Here is a 27,904-nt window from a genome sequence, read left to right on the forward strand (position 1 = left end):
CTCTCATCCCTTCCCGTCATGCAGCGCTCTTGCCTGCTCCTCCGTCGAGCCGCCATGTTGTCGGAGTGAAAGCCTGGGGTGTTAGAGAGAAACTGGGGCTGAAATCCGCGACCATCCACCCTCTCCGCCGGTGAGTATCGAGTCGTTAGCGGTCGCGGTTGCTCAGGGGGGTGTTTATGCACGCTTCGGTGCGGGTATTGTCGTTACTGCGGCTCTGAAAGGGCGCTAAACGAGAATATTTTGCGAGGCTGAAGCGGCTGCCTCCCTTTCTGCTGCCTGCCTCCTTCCTCCCGTTGTGTCGGTCTTCCGCTCCAGACAGCTCTCGGGCCTTTGTTAGCATCCGCGTCACCGGGACCCGTGGGGCTGCAGGCTCGGCGGACAGGTGTAGTCCTCTGGTTATTTATTAATAACCACACTACGGTGGTGGGGAGCGGTTAAAAACACTGCGCGTTTGTCCACCGGTTCGCCCGGGCTGAGCTTGTGTCGGGAGGCCGTGTTATTGTTGGTAGACACATAGTGAACCCCCCCCCACGGCAGCTCCGGGGCTGGCGTGACGGGACGCGGATGCATAAAGGTAGCTGCCGTGAATTATTTCACGAAGCATCCCCATACTCGGTTTCGTTTTGATGTGTCATGTCTGCCGGGAGAGAAATGTTGCTCCAGCGTTATCCCCCCCTTGCTAGCTTGCATGCTGCCCCTCTCGTATTGTCACACCCCTGTCTGTGCCCGGTATGCGGTGGATTGATCCCCCGGTATTGAATGATTAACCCAGTTAGACCGTGAACACCGCCGCCTGTTTCCGGGTCCTCGCATCAAACTTGTGGCAGACCGAGCCGTGTGCGCTTCTCGGCGGGGAATGGCCGCACTGTGCTGGATTTCCGGGTGTTTCTCTGGCTGATTTCGGAGCAGTAGCAGAGGGATAAAGAGCTAACATTTCCTTGTGGCCTGTCCAAGAGTGGAGGAGGGATGATCAGTCGGTCGATTTGTTTTTATCTTATTATGGGAGGGGGGTCTTCATCCGGTCAGCTTGTGGTTTTGTCTTTGTAGAGGGGGTGTGTTGCACAGTGGTTACAGCAGACGTTGGTAGCTTGCATGTGTTTGATTCATAGTGTCTGCCAGTCTCTTGCAAAGGTAATTACCGTATATGGCTCAGTGCAAAAAGAAGTGCTTGTAATTTCTTTCTAGCCTGTGGGGACATTAATGGGAAGCTGCTCATTTTAACAGAGATTAGAGGTAAGAGTCAAATACAAATTACACCCTTCTCTCATTGCTGGAGATCAGGGGCTGTTGTGTAAAATTGTTGACCACCAAATGCTTGGCCTTTAGGTCCACACCGCACATTTTAAAGATAATCTGTCCTTCACTCTTTACCTGGGTTAACAAAACAACTTCTTAAAAAATAAGCACCACATCTTTGTCTCTGTTACATGGCTAAATAAATCCTCTAATTCTCACACCAATGTGCATAGTTACTATTTTAAATTGTTCCTTTTACACAATGCACTAAATGCACTGCAGGTTTGAGAGGTAAATCTAGCAAAGACTTGTGCATTCCAATACAATAACAGGGATATTGTTACAGAGAGCCTCGGATCAAAGTTTATGGCCATTAATTCTGTAGTTTATAATACATCTGATCTATACTGTCATGGAAACTGTTGAATGATTAGATACCAGCTAACATTTTCATCAAAAAACTAAACATTATGATATTCATAAATGGGGGATGTATTGCAGGACTGATTTACCCCCTGAAAGCCATGCCTGTAAACAAACAGTTCTGCACGTGCAGTACTGTGCAGTACTGTGCAAAAGTTTTAAGCCCCTCCTTATTTCTTTATGCTTAACTAGGAAAATGAGAAATCTATGCCATAGTTTTCAGGAATGCTTCCTCCTTCATACAGATTCAAGTAATGTGAACAAAAGATGTGTTTTGCGACAGGCTGCTAGTAACAGTGCCTAATGTTGCATTTAAAGTTGGTTCTTTGATAAGTTGTCTGTTATGCATAAACACAACACTGGTTCATCCCTTGAGTTAGGTATTTTTTTTCTGCTTGAATGATTCATAGGTCAGTGCTAAGGGGCTTAACGAACAAAGAAAAAAAGTGTTCCTCTGAAAATGGCCAGGTGCAAGGACAGAAAATGAGTGAAAAACTCAAGACAACCTGCAGAACTTTGATAAAGACCAGTTAAAAACAACTTTAAGACAGTGTGGCTCCTTGGAAGCCACACTGCTGTGAAACACCTTGAACTGGTCAGGAAGTAACTCATCAGTGACTCTGCAGAATATGCAGGCCACTCTGTGTGTGTGTCTAAATACCTTTTTAGGGGTGAGTAATTTGTAGAAGTTTCACAACATTCCTGCCAAGTGAACCTTTGTCACTGGAGTTCATAGCAGCGTGTTTGCATCAGCCAGATACAGAGGGTGCAGTAAAGTTTACATTCTGCTGCCGATAGGCAGGTTGGCAGTTAAATCAGCTGCTGCCCTGGGCTGGCTTGTAAAATGTTCTCTGGTTTACTTCTGTATCTGTTGATCCCAGTGCTCTTGTGCTGATCCTCAGCAGTTAGGCAGCTTTAATAACAGTTCACCATTTTGTCGTAAGAGTGTTATACCAACAGTCTGGTAAGCAGTATTGCAGCATTGTGTGTGATATTCTTTGACCTTTCTTCACAAAGAATAAAGTCCAAAGATGGTTTGAAGGTTTGACTGTTTTAGTTAGGTTAAAATTTTATTTTTTAGGTACATTGTAGTGCTTTTGAATTGTGATTCTAATATATAACCTGTGCACACTGATAGATTTAAAGTTTGCTTTTAGCTCGCGTGAAGCTAGTTTTTGTTATTGTATTGCAGTTGCATAAAACAGCGTTAACTGTCACCTGGTGCAGAAAGTAAACAATATTTGTTTAAATATTTTTGCATCTCTGGTTTGTTGTCAAACGTGTGAGGGCTGCCCTACTGGAAAATGAATGAATTTTGGCTCAATTTCCTTTGTTTTCTCATTTGTGCCTTAATCAAGAAGTTTATGTCATTAATACTGCAAAACAAAGTGGTTACACTGAACAATGAAATTCTGACTTTGCAGGTTCCCTTCACACAAGTAAAAACAAAATTAAAATACAAAATAATAAGCACAGAAAATAAATAACATAAAGCAAGTACTACAGTACACTGGAGTGTAGTCAGAATATAAAGTGTAGTTTGGTATCTATATTAATTGGTTTACAGGATAGTGGCACTGAGCCTGACCTTTGACCACAACTCTGGGGGAACCGTAATATTACAGACAAATGATTTGGTTCATTTTGCTTCATATGCTTCCAGCCACCTCGTTTCTGAGTTAGGGGTCATTGTTCACAGCAGTTTAATTGCTGTGAACTAATTTGGCATCAAGCTGGCATGATGACATGGGAAAATGTTAGGTATGAAGATAATATAGTGGGATATCAGCTTTATTATTCTGAGTTGTTTTTAGAGGAGCATGTATTATACAACCCTGCAGTACATCCACCCTGGCAAAAGTCAGCTTTGTTGTTGTTGTTTTTGTAGAGATGCATGGATTCATGCTTTAGATTGTTGTGCTGATTAATTATGCTGCATTGTGTTGCAGTGTGTTTTTTCCCTTTCTTCTCATTTAGGAGCAGATGAGCTTTTAATTTACAGCCCACAAATGAATAAACATCAAATCTCAATAATTATTTTATTGCAGCGAAGTTGGTTATTGGACTGCAGCGTTTTTATTCATAATTTGACACTTGTGCTTCGCGGCTGTTGGATCTTCACCGTTCATCATAAGATTCGGTGTTAAATTGGTCAGAGTGCTCCAAACTTTTACTATGTTGAACTGTTATGTTTTCTGTGACTGATGCATTTCACTCACTCTGGACAGGCTGTGGTGGAATGAGCAGTGTGTGTGTGTTGAAGAGGAAAGCAGTGCTCTGGCAGGATTCATTCAGCCCCCACCATAGAAGTACTTCTCCCAGCATGCCCGTGGTGCTGAGCAGCGGAGGACATGCCCCTCCAACTGGGCAGACCCCTCAGGCCACACCCCCCAGCCAGCAGGTAAAAACCGCCTCTCTGATACATTTGCTATTTTCATTCATTCATGTCTTTTTCCATTGAATTAAACTGGCGTGATGACTTTCTACTACAGCGCATACAAAAGGTAAAGCAGTCTACCTGGATGGCTATTATAGCTCGCCTCTCTCTGTGATAAACACATTGTAATTCCTCTGACATGCAGACAATAAAAATGTCCTGCTGGTTTAATAATGAAACTTTTGAAGTGTGATGCTGTTAACAGCAGGAAATGTTTAGTTGTTTAGATTACCCCAGCACTAACTTAACAAAAACAACCAAAAACTAGTCAGTCCAGTAAGACGAGGCTCATGTGTAAGACAGGAAACTGAACTGTAAACAGCAGATATTTGGGTATAAACTACAAAAGTACTGAAAGCTGGTCAACTGGTCAACAGCTTATCTGGTGTCACAGTTTGTTGTAATTTGGTGGGGTGGCACCAACAAGAACTAATAGACTTCTCACTCTTAACAATGTAGTACCTGTTGTTGTTTTAATACTACAGCTATTATAGTGTTGTTCACAATGGTGCAAGTCATATTTTCCTTCCCTTATCAGTATTCATCATGCAATATTTTACCGCAAATTGGCAGACCACACCAACCTACCTTAATCTGAGCATGTCTGCCTTGTTTTGAAGGTTCTTGTCCTCATAATCTACCAATAGAAGGTGCTCCTGCCTAACTAACACATAAACAACCAATGATTAGTTTGTCACAGTTTTGTAATCTTTCAGTTCCTATTTATTTACACTGGAAACCATTCACTCATTGCACTTTGCAGTGATGGCTTGTTGTTTGCAGCATTCCAAGCTCTGGTTGTCTAGGTAACCCTCTAAAGCAGGGAATGGGCAATTAATTTTCCCAAGTGGCCAGTTGAGAAACTGGGATTGTTGTGGAGGACCGCACCAATGAGCTTCTATCGCACATTTTTGCAGCCCTCCATAACAGTTTCTTGTTGCCATGTCGCTATGCATCATTAAAAGTGGGGATGCAGCTTCAGTGTTACTTATTAATAGGTGTTAGCAGGTGTAGCTGTCAGATGTAGCCAGGAATTGTCTACGTTTTTGGGGTTTTTCACCTTTTCTCTTTGACATTATCACTGAATTTCTCAAATGATGTATTCTGGTTGGTGCTTGGCTAGCTAGCTAACTCTGTTAGGCAATTTTAACTGGTCATATCTGGGTGCATCTAGGCAAATGAGGGTAAAGGTCACTGATCTTACACCTACGGTTTTACTTTAAGCAATATCATAAAAATACCCATATGACTGTAATCTCCAGTACTTTGTTACAAACCCTGATTAGAGCACCAGAAAATGAGACATTGCAACACAGCCATTAAAGCTTGATGACACTCATCTCAAGCTTTCTGGAACATGTGCATTTGACTCGAGAGCTAATGAACCAAATAATTGCAGTCTTATCTTACTAGCTTTAAGGCTTTTGTATTGCCTCGGCTGTTATTAGCTGAATAAACAATGGTTGTTAAAGGAGCTCTGCTTAAATGGCTAGCATCACGCTTGATAAATGCAGGGCATCAGCCACAGCAAAGGGGACCTTCCTCATTGTTAGATCACTAGTTTGGAAGGATTATGGTTTTCAAGTGAAGCGGTAACACCCTTCACTGGCTTCTGAAGCTCAGATGTTGTGAAAACCTTATTTTAGGAGTTAGCCTCTGACCATCTGATCTAGGGCTGAACGATATATCGGATTTGCGATAATATCGCGACATGATCAAGTGCAATTTTCTAACCGCAAAGGCTGCGATTATACTCTGGACATGTCCAAATTCATGGGCTGCATCCTCCTGAGGCCGCATTTGTAGACCGATTACATCACAGCGACGTGCCGAAGGCTGTCCAAATTACTACCATATCCCAGAATTCATAGCGCGGCCCAGCCAAACTCCAGTTTCCAGCAATGGTGGCCGCTACTAAGTTTTAAAATTACTCATACTAATCTTTCTGGGTCACAAAATAAACTTTTAACATATTTTCAGGCGAGAAAGTAGTTGTGTAAACATCAAATATCTGCTCGGTTTATCAAGATATCCCATATTTGCAAAAGTGCTTCGACGTTTTCAGAGGCGTCTGCTACCCACCAGCTCGACAGCTAGCCGGGACCTCGAGGGTTACTGATGCGGCCGAGAACGGCACAACTCCCGGCACATCATTTTCAGATCACCGCGGAGTTTCGCTGCTCGGGTTAAACGTAATATATAAGTCACTTAGACAACCTAAAAATGTTATTGTTGGGTTTTTTTCAGTGTTTTGTTTGTTCGTGAGTAAATCGGTTTGGCTGAGATTAAAGTTATTAGATTAGATAAAATAAAACTTTATTAATCCCCCGGGTGGGTTCCTCCTTGGTTTTCACACAGCTGACTAAACGTCAAACAGAAAACTTATTAAACAGAAGTATGAGACAGTCGAGAATTTACACCAGTGTCTGGTTATATTTTAGATAGCAAGAAGCAGACGGCCGAGTTTATTAAACTCCACCGAGACAGCGGTGACGCTAATCAGAACTAGACCGTCCAATTTCACGCCTTTAAACTTTAAAGGCGTGTTTGTGTGTGTGTGTTTATACAATTGCTATTATGTTTGCACTTTATGTGTAATGTTACTGACTGCAGAGATCAGTAAGATGTGTGTATTTTTTATTTATTAGTTTTATTTATTTAATATTATTTTTTAATTGAATGACTGTCTAGTAGTTCACAGATGTCGAAAAACTGAGTGTGGTAAAGCCACTGATTTTGTTTATGTATATTTCTGCAATCTGCACATTGTACTGACTTTCATTTTAATGTTTACACCAGGGTTCCTTGTCAGCACTTTATGCTCAGATGTTTGTAAGCTAAAAATAAACTATTGTGTATGTTCAAATATACTGTTGTGATTGAAGAAGTTAAATAAAAATGTCAGTCATCAATTCATGCATCACCTCATGTCATCATAACAGAGGTCTGTCTTCCAGGAAAGAACAGTTTAAAATTAATGTAATATAGTATTGGCCATACTATATGATGTATTGCTTGTCTTTGTTTAATAATACAGAAGACAAAGACCTTAAAAAATAATCGCATATCGCATCGCAATCGCAATATTGGGGCAAAAAATCGCAATTAGATTATTTTCCATAATCGTTCAGCCCTAATCTGATCAGGGTCTTTTAACTGTTCCACGCTCTTATTTTAAGTCCACAGGTGACCACGCTTATGAGGTTGAAGCGCATAAACTTGATCTTCATCTGACTCAGTTGTTTGTTTTAAACCACTGCGTAAAAGTTATTATTGTTGTTATTTCTGCTACATCGGGTGTCCATGAACACAGCTATTTTCTGGAAATGAAGCTGACATGTTGTAGCATGAAGGTGGCTACAATCATTAGAGCGCTGCCTCTAATGGGTTATTGTTTTGGTTTTTTTGTGTTACACCTACAATTCACATGTTCGGGCTTTCTAGAGAGTCAGTTTTATATCATAAAGATTCAATTCATTGTTGTCAGCTCATTTTTGTAAAAAACAAACAAACTCGTGGCTGCTGTGATAATTGATTCTTTGTAGGTATTTATATAGAAAAATTACTGAAGTTTTTGTCACCTTTTTGGATGTGAGGATTTTGCAGATTAACAAAGGTAAAATGTAACAAACCAACATGGGCTGAATTACTGTGATGAATACATAATAAACCAAACATATATTCCTGAATTAAGGAATATATATACTTTGCGGCAGTTTGTAGCAAATGATCCCAAATCTCTTTGGTTTGTGTCAGGAAGGTCCAGCTTAAAAATCTGCCAAATCAAACCTGGAGCTACTCACTGTGGTGATCTGTGAGTAAAGAAGGAGCAGAAAGTAGCTTCATCTTGTGGGAGTTTTAAGTGATGCGCTACTACCTTTTCTTTCGGTGCAATGCATGATGTTATACTATGCTTCTATAGTGGCAATCAACTCCTCCTGAAACTTTTCAGTTTAGTCTCCTATACATCATTCACCACTTTGAGCCAGTGACTGAGCGACTTCACATTGTATGTGTTGTTATAGCCTTTTTGAGCATTTTTTATGGGTTATGTGACAAATATTTAGATTTTTTTGTGCAGTACAGACCATCCAAGATGTTTGGACTTCAGTTTTGGTGAGTGAAGTTCTGGTGATGATGGTGATGATTAAATGCAAAAGGTTGGATAAACACATACCAGAAAGAGATGAGTGAAGATGAAACCCTCAGTGCATCATGGGAAGCCCCTATCAGCCTAGACCTATTGCATTAGCTGTTAACTTGGCCCTTAGCACTCTAGCCTCTTATCCATATAAGGTCACTTCTGATGTTGAAGCTAGACAATGGTCAAAAACCAGTAAGTGTCACATGTCTTTGGTTTGGACACACCGTCTATCCTTATGTCCTCCTCGCTGCTGGATTTCCTGCTGTACTCGTTTTACAGCCAAAAATGTTCCTGAAGCTCATCTGTAGTGTCCTCTGCTGCTTAACTGAAATGTTGTTTGGTAGTCTGAAATGTGGCCCCCAAATCTGTTAATACTGTGATGCTGCTGTGACAGGTCTGAACGATATACTGTCTTCAGCACTGTGTAAATTGTATTTGTTCCACAGCAAAAGAAACATTTTAAGGCCCCAAGGTAGTCTGAAGGGTAGAAAATGTTAGTTCATGATAACAAGGTTGGTGTTTTCATGAGTAATCCTTGGGGGAGAAGAATGTTTTCTGATAAGCAACAATTTGGTCTGACTGGCTGTCTTGTGCTTTGCGTGTACAGCAAACAGTAAGCCCAGCTGTTTCCAGTACATGGTAACTGTGGATTCTTTGATGGTGGTGTCTTGTGGGGGAATTTTGAGTTTTCCCTCAAAGTGAGGGAGGGAGGAAGTGACTGGAGGCTTTTCTGTTAAACAGAAGTATTGCCTCTTACTTGGACCTGAGAGGATGTGGCCTTACATACTTCAGCCTGTTGTCGTGTTTGAGTGATGCTGCTGATTTCTGAAAAAATCCAAATGACACATCCTGAGAGATGATATTTAACTGGGGAAAACTTCAGCTTTTAAAGCTGTGTTTATATTGTAATACTGATTTTCTTTTTACCTCTGAAACATGCCCTCCATGCAGTAATAATTAAAAAGACTAAAACCAAAACTTAAACAATAAAAACTAAACTGAAAGAAGGAAATTCACTCTGAAAAGTGAAACTGAACTATATTAAAAACAAAAAGTCAAAATAAAACATAAAATAACTAATTAGGAAAACCCCCCCAAAACAATAAGAACTCTGGTTTCTGTGTATATTTTCAGCATGTTCAGCTCTGGTGAATAACGTTTGCAGTCTTTCTCAGGCACTGTGTTCTGGTTGCTGTTACCAGTAATTCCAGGGTAATGTGCATGTGTGTACTTGTGTCTCTCAGGGTGTGGCGGGCGCTGGACGTTCCCAGGACGATGCCATGGTAGACTACTTCTTCCAGCGGCAGCATGGCGAACAGCCCGGCAAACATCGCTGGCCCACTGGAGACAACATCCATGACAGCCAGGTGTGTGTGTGTGTGTGTGTGTGTGTGTGTTAATGTTGCACAAGTGGCAACATACAGCAGAGACATTAAAGGAATCAAATTTTTTGTTAGTGACCTGGTAACACTGCCAAAGTTAAAGAGCTGCCACGGCTGTTATAACCTCTACAAAATGCCTTTGTGTAGATGAGTTAGTGACACAACCTGATCAGCTGTCATGTTGTCTTGTGATGCAACATACATCATCTTTATTACACGGCGGTGTAACCATCGGTATCCTTGCATCTGTCCATTGCCAGCTATTTCTTTTTTTTCACAAATCCCTCCAACTCTGCCACGTTTGTGAAAGTTTCGGGGCGTTTTTTTTTTTATTTCACCCGATGCATCTCTCTGCACCATCTTTTTCAGCATCCTTAAACACAGTGTGGTGATAAGTATATGTGCTAAAAGGGAAATAATTTCCTTGTAACTAAAACTCTAAAGTAACTAACTCATCTGCACAAGGGGCTTTTGTTGAGGGTTTAGCAGCCGTGGCAGTTCTTTGAGTTGAAATGACAGATTTAATCTCCACAGCTTTCTCAAAATGATCACTAATATATATCTATTTTCTTAACATGGTCCTGATAGTCCTTGATAAGTGTTAGCTGAATGGACAGTCTCATTTGCTTTCTGTTTGCAGGTGCGCTCCATGGACGAGCTGAACCATGACTTCCAGGCTCTCGCTCTTGAGGGACGCGCTATGGGAGAGGTGAGACAAGAGTTGATGAATCAGGGTCACTTATTGTGAAGAAGATGGTGACCTCTGCCAATAATGAAGCATTGAGGCTGGTTGCTCATGTTTGCACTTCTAAATTTAGGTTGAAATGAGTGCTTCTGATGAGGGCAGACGCCGTGGATCAACACTGCGACATTAAACCGCCTGCCCTGTATTTTGTAGCTTGGGCATTTGGCTGAATAGAAACATGATGGATTACCGGGAGTGAGTCAAACTTGAATAGCAGGAAATCCAAGAGGAAAAAAAAATAGAAATGGATCAGTTGCTTATGAGCTAAAAGCGGTGTTGGGTTGTATTTTTTGAGACTGAAAAGCTCTGAAAGCCGAGAAGAGATTGAGCAGAGATGCTTATTAATTCGAGCTCGTTGGACCGGCTGTTATTTGTTTTGTATTTTGCACTCAGTAAGTCTGTTAATGTTGGGCCAGTGCCTGCAGTTAGTTTTGGCTTGCTTGATTACTGTTTTGCTGCTATACACTGTAATATATCAGTAGTGAGAGTGACTATTAAAAGCTTACAAAAATGACTCTGTAATCTTTGTTTTTTAACTATAAATGGATTTTTTTGCCCCCTCTAGCCAGAAGATGCACATCAGATTAGTTTCAAAAGTTTTTTTTTTTTTTACTGTGAAAAAAAGAAAACTATCACTGGGTGTAATAAAAACCGAGGAGAGATGAAGATAAACAACTGAACTGCTGATAAGGTGCAAGAATTTCTTTTGAATCCAAGCATGAAGCTGTTCCCAGCAGGAACATCGAGCTCCTGTTTGTTCCTCTACGCTAGTTTTTGTTGCTGCAGAAGCAGTTTATGTTTTTGATTGACTCATCCAGTTAGAATGACCTGTTCTTGTTTGTTTTTTCGGGGGGGTTCAGTCAAGGGTCGAAGTACAGATGTTGCTGGAAACACAAGAACGGACTGTTTGCAGCAACAAAAAAAGAAGTTTGCCCATTTGTAGTCTTTGTCATCTACTCAGAGCTCTGCTTGTACAAACTTCCTGTTCTGTATGGATTGATTTTTAGTTTGCCTGTTCTCCCATCTGCCAGCAATATCTGTGTAACCTCATCATTTCTTTTGCCACCTGTTTCATTTCTTCATTGTCTTGTGTCTCTGCAGCAGCTGCTAACTGGTAAGAAGTTCTGGGAAACAGATGACTCTGGGAAGGATGGACCAAAGGGGATCTTCCTGGACCAGTGGAGGGACAGTGCATGGGGGGCTTCAGGTATTTGCCGTCCTGGGATCTGTTTGTGCCATGGCTGTAGGGAGAAGGTTGGAGTGAATGCATTTTTTCCCCCCACTTAAGCACAAAAACGACCAAAACAATCACTGTCAGGTGTTTGGAAAATATATATTTAGTTTCCTGCCAGACTCAAAGGCTGATGTCAGAGTGAGATCTCTTGTGTTCTCCCAGATCATGTCGAGATCTGAGATTCCTGTTGTATCAAATTAACACAGTGTGGTTATTTCTGTAGACGGGATGACAAAAGAAATATCCCGGCTTTTTACAAGTCATCTGGCGCACCTCGTACATCATGTCTGCACCGGGAAAAAATGCTGACGCGTGTTAGCTCATTTCTAGAGTGTCAAATACTCACTGGTTCATGAAAAAAAGGGAAAAAAATCATTTTGTATTCTAATTTTTTTATGAATTACAGTCATGTAAAAATGCTTTTCACATTACTCTTTGCAGTCTTGTGAAGAAAAAAAAAAAAAACTAAACACACCTTCCATAAGAATTAAGTGGGTCAGGAACAGCTGGGTGCTGCTATTCAAATGCACTTAACAGATCAGTAACAAGTTTTGTCAGTTTGCTTGTCTGGAGGATTCAGGTGTGTGTTTGCACAATCCTAGCAAATTCCCCACCCCCACCTACCACCACCACCACAACAATGCTCAAAGAAAGTAAGCAAAACCCAAACAAGCGCTACATTTTGGTTTGCAGGCCTCAGTTAGTATGTCACGTTAGCAGAAAAAGACTGAACAAGTTTGGCATGATTTGGAAGGGCTGCCAGGAGAAAGTCTCTCTCTAAAGCTTTGCAAATTTGCATCTGAACAAACCACAAGACTTCTGGATCAAAGTGTAGATGTTTGGCTGTAATGCACAGTGCCTGTTCAGCAAAAACAAAATGGAACAACAGGACAGTAATCCCAACCACAAAGGTAACTCTACAACAGAATGAGTGAGGTGGGGGAAAGGAATGAAGGCGTTGCAATGGCCCAAAGTTCAGACCTCAGCCTGATTGAAATGCTGTGACAGGACCTCAGGAGAGCGTCACAAACAAATGCCCACAAACCTCAATGAACTGAAGTGTGGGTGAAACCCCCCTCCCACAACGGTGTGAGAGACTTCGGGCTATATCTGCTACAACCTTGTTAATCATAGCTTTTTACAGGGCTGCGTAGAGTCCTGTGAAAACTGAAAACGCTTTCAGACAATATCCAATGAATAATTGAGTTGTAACACATTGATTTGATGTTTTTGGTAAAGCTGATGAGTAAATGAAATGAGATAAATTAGTTAAAACTTTGAGCCGTTTCCACATATGCACTTCAGTTTCTGTAGAATCAGCTCAGGAATATTTCTACAGATATTTTTCTCACATGTCACATGGCAGAATTTATGCACGCTATACCAGTGAATGTACTTCACTATTAGCCATGCTATTCACACATCTACTCAATCCAGCATGGATTTCATGCAGGTTTTGTTTTAGGGAGCTAGTAGCTGTTGGATGAGCCGGCTAATGTCTGATGTGACAGCATCAGAACATTTTCCCCGTACATTTCTGTTAAGAGAGGTCTTGGAAAGTTCTGGTGCACGTGTGGGAATGGCTGTATCAGATTTATTAGCAACACCAAAACTTCCTCAGTACATAAATAAAATGAAAAATACGGTAAATAAAAGTGATGTGCAGTATGTAATGAAACTGGAACCTTCCCCTTTGCCAGTGCTTGTTTCAGCATGTGGTTACATGCGCTCTGCTGTATGTGTGTGAGAAGCTGCCAACAGCACTGATTAAGTTACTGAAATCAGCCATAGTGCCTACACAGGCCCAACGTTGAGTTTAAGTTACTCAGATTTTGTGCACTGTGTGTAAGTGGATTAAGATTATTTGATATTGCTGATATCCTAATTTCTTATGAATCTATCAAATACATCAGGAGCTTTGTTATTTCGCCCAGCACATCTGTAACAGCTGAACATGTTGTTACTGCTCCGGATGATCATTTCTATTGAAAAATCTTCAAGCCATCTGTTTTGAAAACTGCTACTTTTTGCTTGCACAGTTTGCTGAGTAAATGTGTCGTTCTCTGTTCCTCTCACGGCAGATCACTCGGTGTCTCAGCCAATCATGGTGTCCCGTCGGCCAGGGCAAGGTTTCCATGGCGGTGGTGAAGTCGGGGTGGGCTCTGTGATGTCTCCACGGTCTGAGAGCGGAGGGCTCGGGGTTAGCATGGTAGAGTACGTTCTGTCCTCCTCACCGGCTGACAAACTGGATTCCTGTCTTCGAAAAGGACCCTATGTAAGTGTCATTACTCAAACACTTCTGTTTCCCTGATCATGCTAACTGTAACTGCCACACACGCCCATTGTGTCATTTTCTCCCACTGACAACGTGTAGTTTTTGTCAGTGTCACTTTGTCCTTCCTGCGCCTTCCTCTGTGTGTACAGCAGAGGAGTAACACTGTGCATCTGGTCTCATTGTATCATTTTCTCTCCGTCACACAGGGTCAGAGGGATGGAGAGGTGGAGGAGGAAAAGAGGGAGAAGCCAAAGACGACGTTTGAGGGAGAGAAACTAAAAGAGTTAACGGAAGGTGAATCTGATGTGATCAGCGATGTCATCAACCCGAATGGGCTGCCTGTACAGAACGGCCTCGACGTGGACGTCAAAGAGTTTGGGTAAAAATCTGCGTGACACAAGAGGACACACACCCACACCTTAGAGAAATGATTGGTACCCTTTAGATATTAACCGAACCTCTGCTCCATGCAGTCGCCCCCCGGGCAGCATGCCGGCTCCCGGCCCAGAGGGTGATCTGCTGGGTGGTCCCGGGGGCGTAGGGCCTGAGGGTTTGACACCCCTGGGAGGTGGCGGAGTTCCCAAACCTCCTGATGACTTTTCTGGCGTGGAACAAGGTGGTGTTACCATGGACCCCATGGAGTCTGTGATGGAGCCGCTTCAGTTTGACTACAATTCTCAGATGCCCATGGACTCTGCACCCACTGTGGGCCTATTTGATTACACTAACCAGCAGCAGGTAAGATCACCAGACAGAGGAGTTATTTAGCGTGTGTTAACAGCACTCAGCTCACCTATGGTTCACCTTTCTTCATGCTGTTTGCAGCTGTTTCAGAGAAACAATGCCCTAGCAGTGCAGCAGTTAACAGCAGCCCAGCAACAGCAGTACGCACTGGCAGCCGCACAGCAGCCTCACATTGGTAAGTGTGTCTGTCTAAACTGCATGTCAGATGGTTGTATGGCTTCACGCACGCATTATCTTTGAACTACCCAAAAACAAACAGTCACATGCATTTCATGATGATTGGCCAGCTTCTTCTTCTGGTATATTTGTATTCGTAGCACAGGGTTTCCACTAATGTTTGCAAAGCTTGACCCCCCGGCTCGGTGTATAGACTGGCTGTTTTTATTGTTTGTCTTTCAGTTTAAAATAAAATAATGCCTTAAAGATTGAGATTTGATTAGTAAATATGACATCGTTGCGAGTCTCTTAAGTAGTTATGCCATAGCTTCACAACAAGTCCTGTGATTTTCCTTCATGTATTATGTAAAGCCCTTTTGCCCTGGTCCACCTTTACCCTCCTTGTGTTTTCCAGGTCTGGCTCCAGCATTTGTGCCCAATCCTTACATCATCAGTGCTGCGCCGCCAGGGACAGACCCATACGCAGCGGGCCTAGCAGCAGCAGCTACACTCGGTGAGACGTTCTTCTTTTTAGACGCGCTGTCACCTCCGTTTAGATTTCTGTTAAATGCAAAACAAAAATGTAATTTTCATATGTTGATCCATAAATATGGACACTGTTGCCATATCTCAAAGCTACTTTGTGTATCTCTTTGTGTCTAGGTCCAGCAGTGATGCCCCCCCAGTACTACGGTGTGACCCCCTGGGGTGTCTATCCAGCCAACCTTTTCCAGCAGCAGGCTGCTGCAGCCAACAGTTCAGCCAATCAGCAGGCAGCAGGCCAGGGCCAGCAGAACCAACAGCAGGTCAGTTGACTGTCCGACAGAAAACTGACACACGGGCTCCCACCGGCTCAAAATATTTCTGTGAGCGCTCGTCTCTCATGCCAGTTTAAAAAGTGCATTTAGACAAAGACCTCTTCATTGATTATTAAATGATTATAAGCAAATCAGGGAACTGCTACTTGTTCTTCTCCCATTTGTGCGGTTGAGCTTTGTTTCTTATTCTACACGGAACAAATTCAGAATTTTGCTTTTCTTACTTTCTAAAGGTGATGCGTGCTGGAGGAAATCAGCGACCTTTGACCCCTAGCCAAGGGCAACAGGGTCAGCAAAATGACCAGCTGGTGGCAGCAGCAGCAGTCAACTCAGCCCTCGCCTTTGGGCAGGGGTTAGCAGCAGGAGTACCCGGTGAGTGCAAAACTATAAACAGCTCAGTTATGCGTTACTGCCGCCCGTCATCTATATGAAAGAAACATGTCAAAATCTTCTTTCTCAGGGTATCCAGTATTGGCGCCCGCAGCCTACTATGATCAGACAGGGGCCCTGGTGGTCAACACGGGAGCCAGGAGTGGCCCCGTCCGCCTCATGGCCCCCGCCTCCGTCATCATATCGCCTTCTGCAGCACAAGCAGGTAAACTAGCAGCTCACTTGGAGCGTGTGGTCAGAAGCCCAGCCTGCCTCTGTTGCAATAAACGAGACTGTCATGCACACAAAACAGCAGATTACAGATTGTGGCCTTTAACAGCATGTTCTAAATGTCCCATCTAACCAGAGCACGCAATTATGGGATTGTGACTATGTACTTTCAAGTCTGGACTTAGATTTGCACAAGGAGTTCCCATGAGGGAGTGTTACTGAGTTTTAAAAAGCAAGGTTTACGTCACTGATGGAGGTGATTGAAAGCATTGTTAGGGAAGTAAAAGAAATCAATCTTACGATTATCTTCAACGACGCGTTTACTTAACACAATATAAATTTTTTGTTGCTTTATGAGATGATTGACTTGGATTGTTTCCCGTCTCCAGTTGCTGCTGCAGCAGCCTCTGCTGGTGGTGCCAACGGCGGTCTTGGTGGCGGGGCTAACGGTCCTTTCCGTGCCATGACATCCCAGCAGCCTCAGCAGCAGGGTGGCCCCGGTGGCGCTCTGGGAGGAAGTTCCTTCTACGGATCCTCGTCCCTTAGCTCCTCTTCCCAGAGCTCCTCTCTGTTCTCACAAGGCTCTGCCCAGCCTGGACCAGGGTCTGCCTCCTTGGGCTTCAGCCAGCAAGCCTCATCCTCTCTCGGTGCCACTCTGGGGGCCACGCTGGGAGGGTTTGGCACTGCAGGTGGGAATGCACTCTTTCCACATGATATCTTTGGTTCTTTTGGGGTCTTTTAAAATAAATCTAAGTGACTTGCCAATCAATGTTCCCTCTAAGCTGCGCGCGTGCGCAATTGCACAGAAAATCTGCGTTGCGCATAGAAACAAAATCTAACCTGAATTGAAATTAAAATGAATACTTTAACAATTCTGTTTTGCAGTGTTAGTCAGTAAGTGACTGGCTGCTCCCGTATGGGATTAGAACGATGCCACCTTATCCCATAGTCCAGCCAATGATGCGATTCACATTCGTATATACACAGCTAATCAGCGTCGTCGACAGGCTATGACAGCGTCCTTATGTGCCGACACCGGTGTTTTAGCTAGCAAAGCGGCGTGGCTGATGTGGAGTGAAGCCACGTTAATAACAACGTGTACAACCATTGGAGATGTGAGCAGGACAGACGAACAATTGATGGAAAAAGTGTGAACTTTATACCAGTTTTTAAATTATGTTGATAGGCCGCGTAAAACCAGAGTTATGATAAAAATTTCTGCAGTGTTTTTTTTTTTCCTGAATACTATCGTTGTTTATATTTACTGCGGGAAGAAACGGTAAAAACTGCGTTTTATAAGAAAAATGTTCGAAAGCACTCTCCGCCTGTGAGCAAAACCAAAATACCCCACCCTTTCCTATTGGTGGAAAAATGTAGCATGTCGATCAATCAAAAAATGATATGGTAACGTGGCATCTAGTTGTTTAGAAAGGGGGGGAAGTTTTAGGAGTGACAGCGGTGTTCTGAGATGTGAGAGATTTGCAAAGTTTAGCGTGTTTGGAGTCTAAAGTTAGTGTGTTGTCTTGTGTAGTTAGTGTGTAGTGTAGTCAATAGTTTTGTTGTGTGTGTCAGAACAATGAGGCGACTGCTGAATGTTACAGGTGTTACAGGAGTGATACATCTGCTGTTGTCAGGCCTGCAGGTATCAGACTGTTGTTCTCCTTTATAGTGGAAAGAAATTATTTTTTGGAGTGGCACAAATAATTTGTGTGGCATCAAATTTGATGCAGAACAGCTGATTGTTCTGTAAATAGTTTGAAATGTTTATTTAAAAAAACGCCTTGGCTACAGTTTTAGGTAAACGGCTACAAAAAACGTTGTTGTTTGCGTAACTCAGTTACTTTTTTAAAGAAGTAACTATATAATTAATTGCCCAGCATTGTATCATTATATACTGTATTTTGCAGACAGAGAGTTACAGGACTCTCTCCCAGACCACAGACTCATAATACAAGTCAGAGCTTTATAAAAGAGAGAGAGAGAAAGTTTTGTTTTCAAAATTGGAGTTCAAGTTATTTTTACTCCCAATAGTGTTAACATGCTACACAGGTCATGAACAAGATTTGTTTACATTTTCATTGTAAGTGGGCTAAAGCAGTTAATTAAAAGTAGTCTAACATAAATGTAAATGCTGTAATTTGATTATTTTAATAAACCATGTAACTTTGGATGGATTCGATGCTGGCGTGACCACAGTGCACACGTCTGCTGTTGCTCACAGTGGTCCAAGGGACCGCTCAGGGAGTTTGTGTGTTCGCTCAGACACATGAAAAATTAGAGGGAACATTGTTGCCAATGTATAATGTAGCTGTGAGTAGTTAAACTGAATAACAGTTACTGATAAATACAAACAGATAACCTGATTGAATTCATATCTTTGTCTCCCTCTAGTGGCCAACTCGAGTGGTGGCAGTGGCTCAAGACGGGACTCATTGACAGGCAACAGCGATTTGTATAAACGCACACCTTCCAGCCTCACCCCGATTGGTCATGGAGGATTTTACAACGGCACCCTGGGCTTCAGTCCATCCCCTGGCCCTGTGGGCATGCCTTTACCCAACCAGGGGCCTTCCCATTCCCTCACACCTCCACCCTCCCTGTCCAATCACAGCTCCTCATCCAACCTCAATCTTGGTAAGCATCTTTTCTCTGGATGTTGTGTTAATTAGGAGTGCTGCTGGTTTATAATGATGTTTTATCAGTTGATGGTTTCTTTACTTAACTTACCAGAACTTTTTTTAAAGCTTTACAATAATGTAAACAAATATGCATCATTTAGAGTTTATTCTAGTAAAAGATGTGTCTGGCTTAATTGAGAAGCGGCCGTTGTTCAGTTTTCCAAACTAACAAATGGAGCTGAAGATTTGTACGGCAGCATGTTTTGAGGGACTAATTATAAATTGTGTCGCAGTGTTTTGTTTTGCGTGATTGACAGTCGGCAGAGTGAATTTTAATGCAAATCAGTGTTGATGGAATGATAATTAAACAAACTGACAGTCAGGGCGAGGCTTCATTATGACTCGGATGGATTACCTAGCTGTGGCATATTCATTCACATGCATCAGATTTGTCATTCTGTACAGATTCAACCAATCAGAAAGAACTTCTTTGTTTTTGTTTTTGTTTTTTTCAAAGGAAGGAAACAAGCGTGCACTGACATGCTCAGCTAGACACCAAGTTTATCTAAGAACACAGGTTTTTGAGTAGTAATATCTACTGCTCAACTTCAAGGATTAATTCCATATATTTTCAGCTAATTCTGTGTCAGACAGGCTGAATGATGTTCATTGTATAACTTGCGTTTACTGTTGTAGTACCTATTGGTACTTATTTGTGTGTGATGTATTTTTAGGTTCATATTCTCTTCATTTGACTTTGTGACAGTCCCCTTTCTCTCTGACGCCTCAGGAGGCCTGACCAATGGCAGTGGGCGTTTCATCTCCGCAGCTCCAGGAGCCGAGGCCAAGTACCGCAACGCCGCCAGCTCGGGCTCCTCCCTCTTTTCCCCCAGCAGCCAGCTCTTCCCATCATCACGGCTACGTTACGGCATGTCGGACGTGATGCCATCAGGCCGGAGCCGCCTGCTCGAGGACTTCAGGAACAACCGCTATCCCAACCTGCAGCTCCGAGACATCGCCGGCCACATCATGGAGTTCAGCCAGGATCAGCACGGCAGCAGGTACGTGTGGGCAGTTACCTCCAGTATAAAATAACACCTTTGAATTCCCCCGAAAGTCTGTCCCATGAGTAATGGCAGTCAGTTGGAGGCCCCAATAACTGCAGGTTAATAGGATACCACACAACAAGTATGTGACAGGATGTGTTACTGTGAAACGTCAACTTTTAGGCGTACCACTAGTGCCAGTTAAGTTGTAATGAAAAAGTAGACACAAAAAGTAAAGTCTGTCTGTGGCTGCGACTAATGATGTGCTGCACGATTAATATACCAGCCGCTTTAGCAATTAATCGTTCGCGGTGGGTGTTTGTAGACTCTGAAGCCTCCAGACTGTTCATTTTGTATTACCAGCAGTTTAAACACACCAAATCATCGCTTGTGCTTGAATTTCAAGTAATAACTTGCAAATTTATCAGGCCATTGAGTCTATTTGTCTTTAGACACATTAACTTATACAGAGAATTTTTAGTAGACAGGACAATGAAGACTGGAGAGAGAAGTGGGACGAGGTCGTGGGTTTAGCACAGGGGGAGGTCACCTTCTCAGCCAGGTGAGCTGTAGCAGTGCCCATCGATAATGTACTTGCATGGCAGGTTTATTTCTCACATATTGATCTCTGACAGTTGGTGTGTGACTGAAGAGTCCTTTTCAAGAGCAAAATTTACAAAGTGCTTTTCAATACAGAGTAATTAGAATTAAAATGGTATAAATCGATTAAAATAAATAAAGCCACGTCTGAAACGGTGCATCCTAAGCTTCTGTTAAAGTAAAGGTATTAACAGTGTCAACAGATCTTAGGTCACTGGATCTATGTACAGCCAACATGATTGTAGTGGTTCACTGATGTATGGAGACATTTGAACGTGTTGTGCTATGAAGTGATCACCAGATTTTTAAATTGAACCCTAAACTTTATGAGGAGCCAGTGTAAGGAAGACAAAATTGGCGATTAAGCTCTTTAATTTCATGAAGTAACCTCTATATTAAACATTGATACTGACAGAAAAGTGTTGTCACTGAAACATCACTGCCCGACACTGTGACGCAGTCCAGACATGTGCAGACTTTTCTGCTGAAGTCATCTGTGAACATATCAACATGCCCGATCTGCACGTCCCAGACAATTTCTTTCCACCATCTCAGTCTGTTTTATCTCTCTCCTCGCCGGGCATCCATCTCTTCACCTCACAGGCTGCTCACTTCCTTCAGCTCCCTCTTTGGACCGTCTCCACTCCGACTGTCCCTCAGGTTAAAGAAACTGGAGCACTTCTCTCTCAGTTCTGTCTCAGGACATCTGTCTCGCTTTATTGCTCTGACGTGTTTGTCTTCATCTCCAGTTTCATCTAAACTTTGTAAATCCCCTTTATGCACTTGGTTGATTTTATGAGAAGAGTCTGTGTATTTTCTCATGAGGCTTGTATACATTGCAGACAGGAAAAAGAAGAAGGGGGGAAAAACAGAACAAAAGATGTTTGTCGAACTTAATTTAAAAGATATACTTTTATTCATCCTCGTTCTCTTTTAAAGGTTTATCCAGTTGAAATTGGAGCGAGCCAGTTCAGCAGAGCGCCAGCTCGTCTTCAGCGAGATCCTGCAGGCGGCCTACCAGCTCATGGTGGATGTTTTTGGGAATTACGTCATCCAGAAGTTCTTTGAGGTGTGTGCGCAGTTGATGCTGTGCTGCGTGTGCCTTTGAAACACCAACGTTAAATTTATGGGAAAGTCTCAGTCGATTATTCTTCAGAACCACGCCTAGCTTTAATAGCTTCTGTAGCCTGTCTGATTTTGCTTACATGTGTGGTGTTGCATATTGTCAAAAGGATTAGAGGCTCATTTTGTTTGTGCGTTTCAGTTTGGCAGCCTGGACCAGAAGCTGGCTCTCGCTGAGAGAATCCGAGGTCACGTGCTGTCTCTGGCCCTGCAGATGTACGGCTGCAGGGTCATTCAGAAAGCTCTGGAGTTCATCCCCTCGGATCAGCAGGTTATTGTAAGTACACTTGTGAGCGTGTAAACATGACCCTAAATAAATCTATCCTGTCACAACTCTGCTGCGCTTGGATTTCTGTTGAAGGCGGGGGGGGAAAGGGGGAAATATCCTAGTGTCCCAATTTGTTAGCACATCTATTATCCACGTGCTGATAATTCAGCTGTGAGTGAGAGCACATTGCTCATAGATAACACATTTCTATTTATACAGCAGAATGCAGCATCGATGAAGAGGTACGCTGAGCTTTTATGTTGGCGCTCCCTTGTGAAACAGCAGGCTCCTTGTATGCACTCTATCATCAGCGTTGAATGAAGCTAAAGACGCCACAGTTTATATGCAAATGTAAACTGGTGCTATTCAGATAAAGCTAGAGGAATATCAACAGGAAATAATTTAGTTTGAAGTCAGTGTTTTAGGATAGGGTCTCTCTGTGTGTGTATGTGAGGAAGTAAGTTATCCATCTTTGCTTAATAGACCCCAATAGATTCCTGCAGGGCATCTGTTAAAAGCCCAGTGTTATTTGTCTGGCTGTGAGCTGCAATGAAAAATGAAGGAGAGGCTGAAAAATGCCATCAGGCAATATTTGATTTCTCACAAACAATTACTGTCCCTCTCCTCACTCCGCCTCCCCTCTGTCCCTCTCTTCTTCTTCTTCGTCTCTGCAGAGCGAGATGGTGCGGGAGCTGGACGGCCACGTGCTGAAGTGCGTAAAGGACCAGAACGGTAACCATGTGGTGCAGAAGTGTATCGAATGTGTCCAGCCTCACGCGCTGCACTTCATCATCGAAGCCTTTAAGGGACAGGTCGGTCTGCACAAAAAAATATTTCCACATTCAGTCACTGTAGCACGCCAGCGCATGGCTGACATCCACACACACTCGCTGCTGCTGCCTGAAGGCAGCGAGCATATTGTCACCGCCAAAGCACATAGACACACATGCTCAGGCCTTTTTTTTTTCTTTTTCTTTTTTTTCTTCTCAGGGACAGGGTATGTTGCCTTGGCAACAGAAACCTCAGCCCAGTGGCGACAGCCATCTTCTACCTACCTACAAGCTAAATGTTACATTAGCATAAAGTGTTAAAATAAAGATTGTGTGTTCGTGCATCATCCTTTTGTTGTCTACACATGAAAGGTCTCGGTTTCTCGACTCGGCGCTCTGACAGTAAATGTTACCACCGTGTGAGTGTTTTGCTTCTCGAGCATTTGTATGTTGTGTAACGGCACGTCTCGTACCCGGTGGCTCAGATTTGTTTGTGTAGCTGAAAGCATGTCAGGAATCTGTGTTTCACCTTCCCTGCAGGGGTGGGCCGGGTATGCAAAAGTATGCCTCTGATAATTCGAGGCGCTTTGTACACCATAAGTGAAAACAGTTTGAGTTCATCTCACCTCACTGAGCTTGAGTTGATATGCGATTGTGAGCGGAATGACTAAAAATGTGCAACTACACGCGTCTCTCAGGTCTTCGCCCTCTCCACTCACCCTTACGGCTGCCGAGTGATCCAGCGCATTCTCGAACACTGCCTCCCCGAGCAGACGCTGCCCATATTGGAGGAGCTCCATCAGCACACAGAGCAGCTAGTGCAGGTGAGGCACTCAGTGCTGTCAGTCTTTGACTGCAGCTTTATATTTTTCAGGATAACGACATTTCAAGTTAGCTCAAAGAGGGGAAAAAAGCTCCTCTCGGAGCCTCCAGATTTCTGAAGTTGGCTGTGTTTGATGTGACGTCAGAGCCACCAGCTGTCCTTCTCACGTTTTTAGTTAATGTGTCTGCGGTTTGTTTTATTTAGGACCAATATGGCAACTACGTGATCCAGCACGTTTTGGAGCATGGCAGAGCCGAGGATAAGAGTAAAATTGTGGCTGAGATCAGAGGCAATGTACTGGGACTCAGCCAGCACAAGTTTGCCAGGTAAACACCAACGCACGTGCGCACACACACACACACACACACGCGTGCGCACGTTGTCAGCTCCATCTTTGTTTGAGAGGTTTTCCTTTGGTTTCTTCACACCTGCAATCAGATAAGGAACTTTTTCTGTGCCTGGGGGACGTTACGATATTTATGATAACATCTGTTACTCAGACACTTTGATCATGAACCAAACATGGTACAGCCTTTATATTTACACCATAGGCACACATTACAGAGTAGATGATCTAATGTGATTTTGGAGCTTCTTTAAGCTTTAAGTCACCTGCTGTTGTTTAAAATTCAGGCCAGAAATGATCAAATTGGGTTACAGGTACTTCATATGCAGAGACAGGCTTGTTGGTGTGGGAAAACATTTGCTTGTGTTCTCACTCCTCTATTCTTGTGGCTTTTATTAACACTGTCCCCCCTTCCTCCTCCTCCTTTCTCCAGCAATGTGGTTGAGAAGTGTGTTACCCATGCGTCACGGGCAGAACGGGCCGTACTGATAGATGAAGTGTGCAGCCTGACTGAGGGCCCCCACAGTGCCTTATACACCATGATGAAGGACCAGTACGCCAACTATGTGGTGCAGAAGATGATCGATGTGGCCGAGCCAACGCAGCGCAAAATCGTAATGCATAAGGTTGGTAAAGGGGCCAGAGGGGTCATCGTGCGTCCCGTCTAAATGTTGGGATAAAAGATGTGATTGTAATCCTCTTTTGTTCAGTGTTTACTGCAGTCACTTATGGGGAAGTCGTTGTTGTATAGCTTTGACATTTTCTGGATGAGGAGGTGTTTTCTGGCGTTTAGAGCGCTGCTCTGTGTTACAATTGAAGGATAATCATTGAACATTTCACCCTTTTTAGAGCAATCAAATGCAGTATCTGTGATTTAAAGGTTGGAAATAGTCATTTTTATTATGGTGTTGGTGTAAAGTTCAGCACATTCATTTATTCCCCAAACAGCCCGAAGCTCAAAGTGATTTAAGATGGTTTAATTCAGCTCATGAACAGGAATAAGAGGTGAATAAATTGAAGCTGTTCTCGGCTATAAAACCTATAAATCCGAGACTATTTGTTTCAGCTCTAGATGTCAAACCCTAGGGAAGCTTTTCAGCTTCCCCAGGGTTAAATTCAGCAGTCTTAAATTCAGCAGTGTGAATTGTTTTGTTTTATTTTGTTTTGTTTTTTTTAAGCAAATTAGATCGCTAACGCGAACAAAACTATAATGAAACCAACCGTCACTAATGCAAAACTGTGCAGGTGGGTTGGATTGATGAGAGCTCATCCAGCTAATGCACTCTGTTGTTGTGTCCAAGTAGCAACTACCTCTAAAGCTATTAAGGTACAAATATGTCTGCTAGCTTGACCTCCATCCATAATGGGAAAGAACATTTCAGTGAAGTTTGCATTAATGCGTACACTCACCGGACACTTCATTAGGTACATCTCGCGAGTGCCAGATTAGGCCCCCTTTCTCCTTCAGGGCTGCATTCATTCTTCGTGGCGTAGAATAAACAAGTGCTGGTGCTTTCATGTTGTTTACACCGGATTCTGACCCATCCATCCGAATGAAATCAAGACTCATCAGACCAGGTGGCATTTTTCCAGTCTTCTGTTGTCCAGTTTTGATGTGCTTGTACGAACTCTAGCCTCAGTTTCCTGTTCTTACTTGACAGGACTGACACAGTGCGCTCTACTGCATACCTGGTTCTAACAAGAGGTTATTTGAGTTACTGTTGCCTTCCTATCAGCTTAAAGCAGCCTGGCCATTCTCCTCTGACCTCTACCATCGACAAGGCACTTTCAGCAGAGAGCTGCTGCTCACTGGATATTTTCTCTGTAAACTTTAGAGATGGCTGTGCAGGAAAATCCCATTCAGATGCTCACTTTGAACTTTAGCAGCTCGCCTTGGCTGTGTCTACGTGCCTAAATCTATTCAGCCTTGTGATTGGCACTTGAACAGATGTGTCTAACAAAGTGTCGAGGGAGTGCAAATCAGAAGGCGAAATTAGAGAGCTGGGTTTTATTTATTCCTTTATTTATTAACTCTTCTAGTAATGTTTGCTCAGTCGGTTTATAGACTGGCATCTATCAACCTCAGTTAATGTCAGCCTCGTCACTGATGTGAGGTCTGCATGCATGTAAGGGGACTCGAAAAGGAGCAAATTTGTATCAATTTTTGACTAACGTGTGTGTGTGTGCGTGTGTGTGTGTACAGATCCGGCCTCACATTTCCACGCTGAGGAAGTACACGTATGGAAAACACATCCTCGCCAAGCTCGAGAAGTACTACATGAAGAACGGCGTCGACCTGGGTCCTCTCTGCGGCCCTCCTAATGGCATCATGTAAACTGAACCCCCTCCTCCTCCCCCACCCCAAAATCATGTCTACCACCTCCCCACCCTTCAGCTCACCTTCCTCATGCCTTCATGTCTACCCCACCCACCCCCTCGTCTGACCCTTCAGAAAGCATCATGCCCACTTCACCCCACCAAATCCTCATAGAGGACATCGTGTACCCCTCCCACCACTGTTTCCATGACAACCCTTCGGGAGGAGCCTGTTGCTACAGGCAGCCTTAGTTGGTGGGTTGGGTTTTTTCTTCTTTTTTTTTCGTGATTGGATTTTTGGCACCCCTCCCCCCCACTGGACTCCAGTCTGTAAACTGGGTGCAGTGGAAGGCAGCGACGGTGGCAGGAGGGGGTGAACAAGGAGAGGTGAGACCCACTCTACTCACCCCACTCCTCCTTTTCTTTTCTTTCTTTTTTTCCTTTTTTGCTTCTGATAAACTCAAAAGATAAATCTTTCACTTTTTGCTACTGCTGCATACACAATCCTAGAGCCCCCTCCTCCTCCTCCTCCTCTCATTCTAGCTATTTACCACTATGAGATGGAACGAGTATTTAATTTGTCTGACGTCCCCGAATCATAGACAGACACACACACACAGACACACACATGCGCGCGCGCCACCATCAGCTAACCAGCAGACAGATCATTTAGCATGGGAGATTCGTTTTCTGGTCTTGCTTCTATAAATATAACGTGTATACTTGGTGTAGACCTTTGCATATATATATATAAATATATATATAAAACTTTGTAGTTTTTCTGGTTTTTGATGTTGAATCTGTATCTATAATGTATCCTAGTAGTGACCACATACTTCTGACTGTATAATTGTACATTTGTAAACCCTTGTAATGTAAAAGTGCTTTACCACCCTTTTTTGGTATGAGAAGAAGAAAAAAAAAGAAAAAAAATCTCACTCTGGGGGACAAAAAAAAGGAAAAAAAAAAACTGTGCATTTCAGTGTATATTCTCACCTCCTTGGTTGTGACATATGAGTTGTTGTATATTGTAAATTGTAATATCAAATTTTGTTTTGAAAAGCCCTTTCTATACAGCGTTGTACTTGTACAAAGATTCGCCACGCTTGGTTTTATCTTTATCTCGTCACTGCTTAACTTAAAGACGTCGATCTCCCGCCGACTCCCAATTGGACACGTTCGGATAGATTAGTGGTGTCTTCTGGTTTGTTTTTTGTTTGTTTGTTGTTTTGGTGGGGAGGGGGGGGGACTTTTTGACCTTTTTTAAGATCTTTTTATAGGAATGCTTTACCCCATGAAATGTGTCATGTGTTTTGAGTACGCTGGCTGGGTGGGAGAAATAACTTTTACTCATTTAAACCCCCCTTCCCCTTCTCCCCCCAAACTCCTCAGTTACCCATGACTGTTTTCAGGGGTAAACGCGTGGATTGTACAGAGGAGACTCTTGTGTTTTTTGGCATTTTCTCTAGTGCTGTAAGTGCTGTATCATACTGTCCATGTCCTTTTGGGTGAGAGAGAGGCCGCCCGCCACAGCGCGGTGTACATTTGGAGCAGCCTTGTGTATATTTACTACGAGCACACCTGTAACCATATGTGTATAGTTAACAGAACCTGTGTATGCTTATTGCCTGGGCAACTATTTTTTGTAACTCCTGTTGTAGATTGTCTCTAAACAATTGTGTGATCTTTATTTTGAAACCAAACTGAACAAAAAAAAAAAAACTTTGAAAATTTACCCGCCTCCGCTGTGCTTCATTGTGTGTCTGGTACTCTCGTTATGTTGAATCGAGAAACAGGATCC

General features: G+C 43.0%; 1 protein-coding gene across 4 annotated transcripts; it reads left to right on the top strand.

The window, feature by feature from the left end:
- pum1 (pumilio RNA-binding family member 1) lies at positions 1 to 27,837 on the top strand. Of its 4 annotated transcripts, none has more exons than XM_085261679.1 (23): positions 1 to 130; positions 3,888 to 4,060; positions 9,485 to 9,607; positions 10,263 to 10,331; positions 11,469 to 11,574; positions 13,683 to 13,876; positions 14,083 to 14,255; positions 14,350 to 14,614; positions 14,702 to 14,795; positions 15,192 to 15,290; positions 15,440 to 15,582; positions 15,828 to 15,966; positions 16,055 to 16,189; positions 16,584 to 16,883; positions 18,586 to 18,828; positions 19,579 to 19,873; positions 21,398 to 21,527; positions 21,723 to 21,857; positions 22,523 to 22,660; positions 23,317 to 23,442; positions 23,646 to 23,767; positions 24,221 to 24,413; positions 25,991 to 27,837. In XM_085261679.1, exons 2-23 carry the CDS (start codon positions 3,899 to 3,901, stop codon positions 26,120 to 26,122), a joined length of 3,516 nt encoding a protein of 1,171 aa, XP_085117805.1. In that variant the 5' UTR covers positions 1 to 130; positions 3,888 to 3,898; the 3' UTR covers positions 26,123 to 27,837. The 4 variants fall into 4 exon arrangements, with proteins under 4 accessions (XP_085117805.1, XP_085117807.1, XP_085117806.1 ...); XM_085261681.1 differs by having other exon boundaries at positions 19,603 to 19,873; XM_085261680.1 differs by having other exon boundaries at positions 11,472 to 11,574.
- The last annotated feature ends 67 nt before the right edge of the window (positions 27,838 to 27,904 follow it).

Source organism: Mchenga conophoros, linkage group LG22 (genome assembly GCF_057382185.1).
Source record: "Mchenga conophoros isolate Kocher_MC1m ecotype Shallow Benthic linkage group LG22, M_conophoros_male_GT1.1, whole genome shotgun sequence".
Classification (NCBI taxonomy): domain Eukaryota; kingdom Metazoa; phylum Chordata; class Actinopteri; order Cichliformes; family Cichlidae; genus Mchenga; species Mchenga conophoros.

What these genes read in the sequence shown, in the direction of transcription:
- pum1 (XM_085261679.1), top strand. Translation starts at nt 3,899, where the DNA reads ATGAGCAGTGTGTGTGTGTTGAAGAGGAAAGCAGTGCTCTGGCAGGAT. An exon ending in GCCAGCAGAACCAACAGCAG is followed by an intron (nt 15,583 to 15,827) that starts GTCAGTTGACTG and finishes TACTTTCTAAAG; the next exon opens with GTGATGCGTGCTGGAGGAAA. An exon ending in CTCATCCAACCTCAATCTTG is followed by an intron (nt 18,829 to 19,578) that starts GTAAGCATCTTT and finishes ACTTTGTGACAG; the next exon opens with TCCCCTTTCTCTCTGACGCC.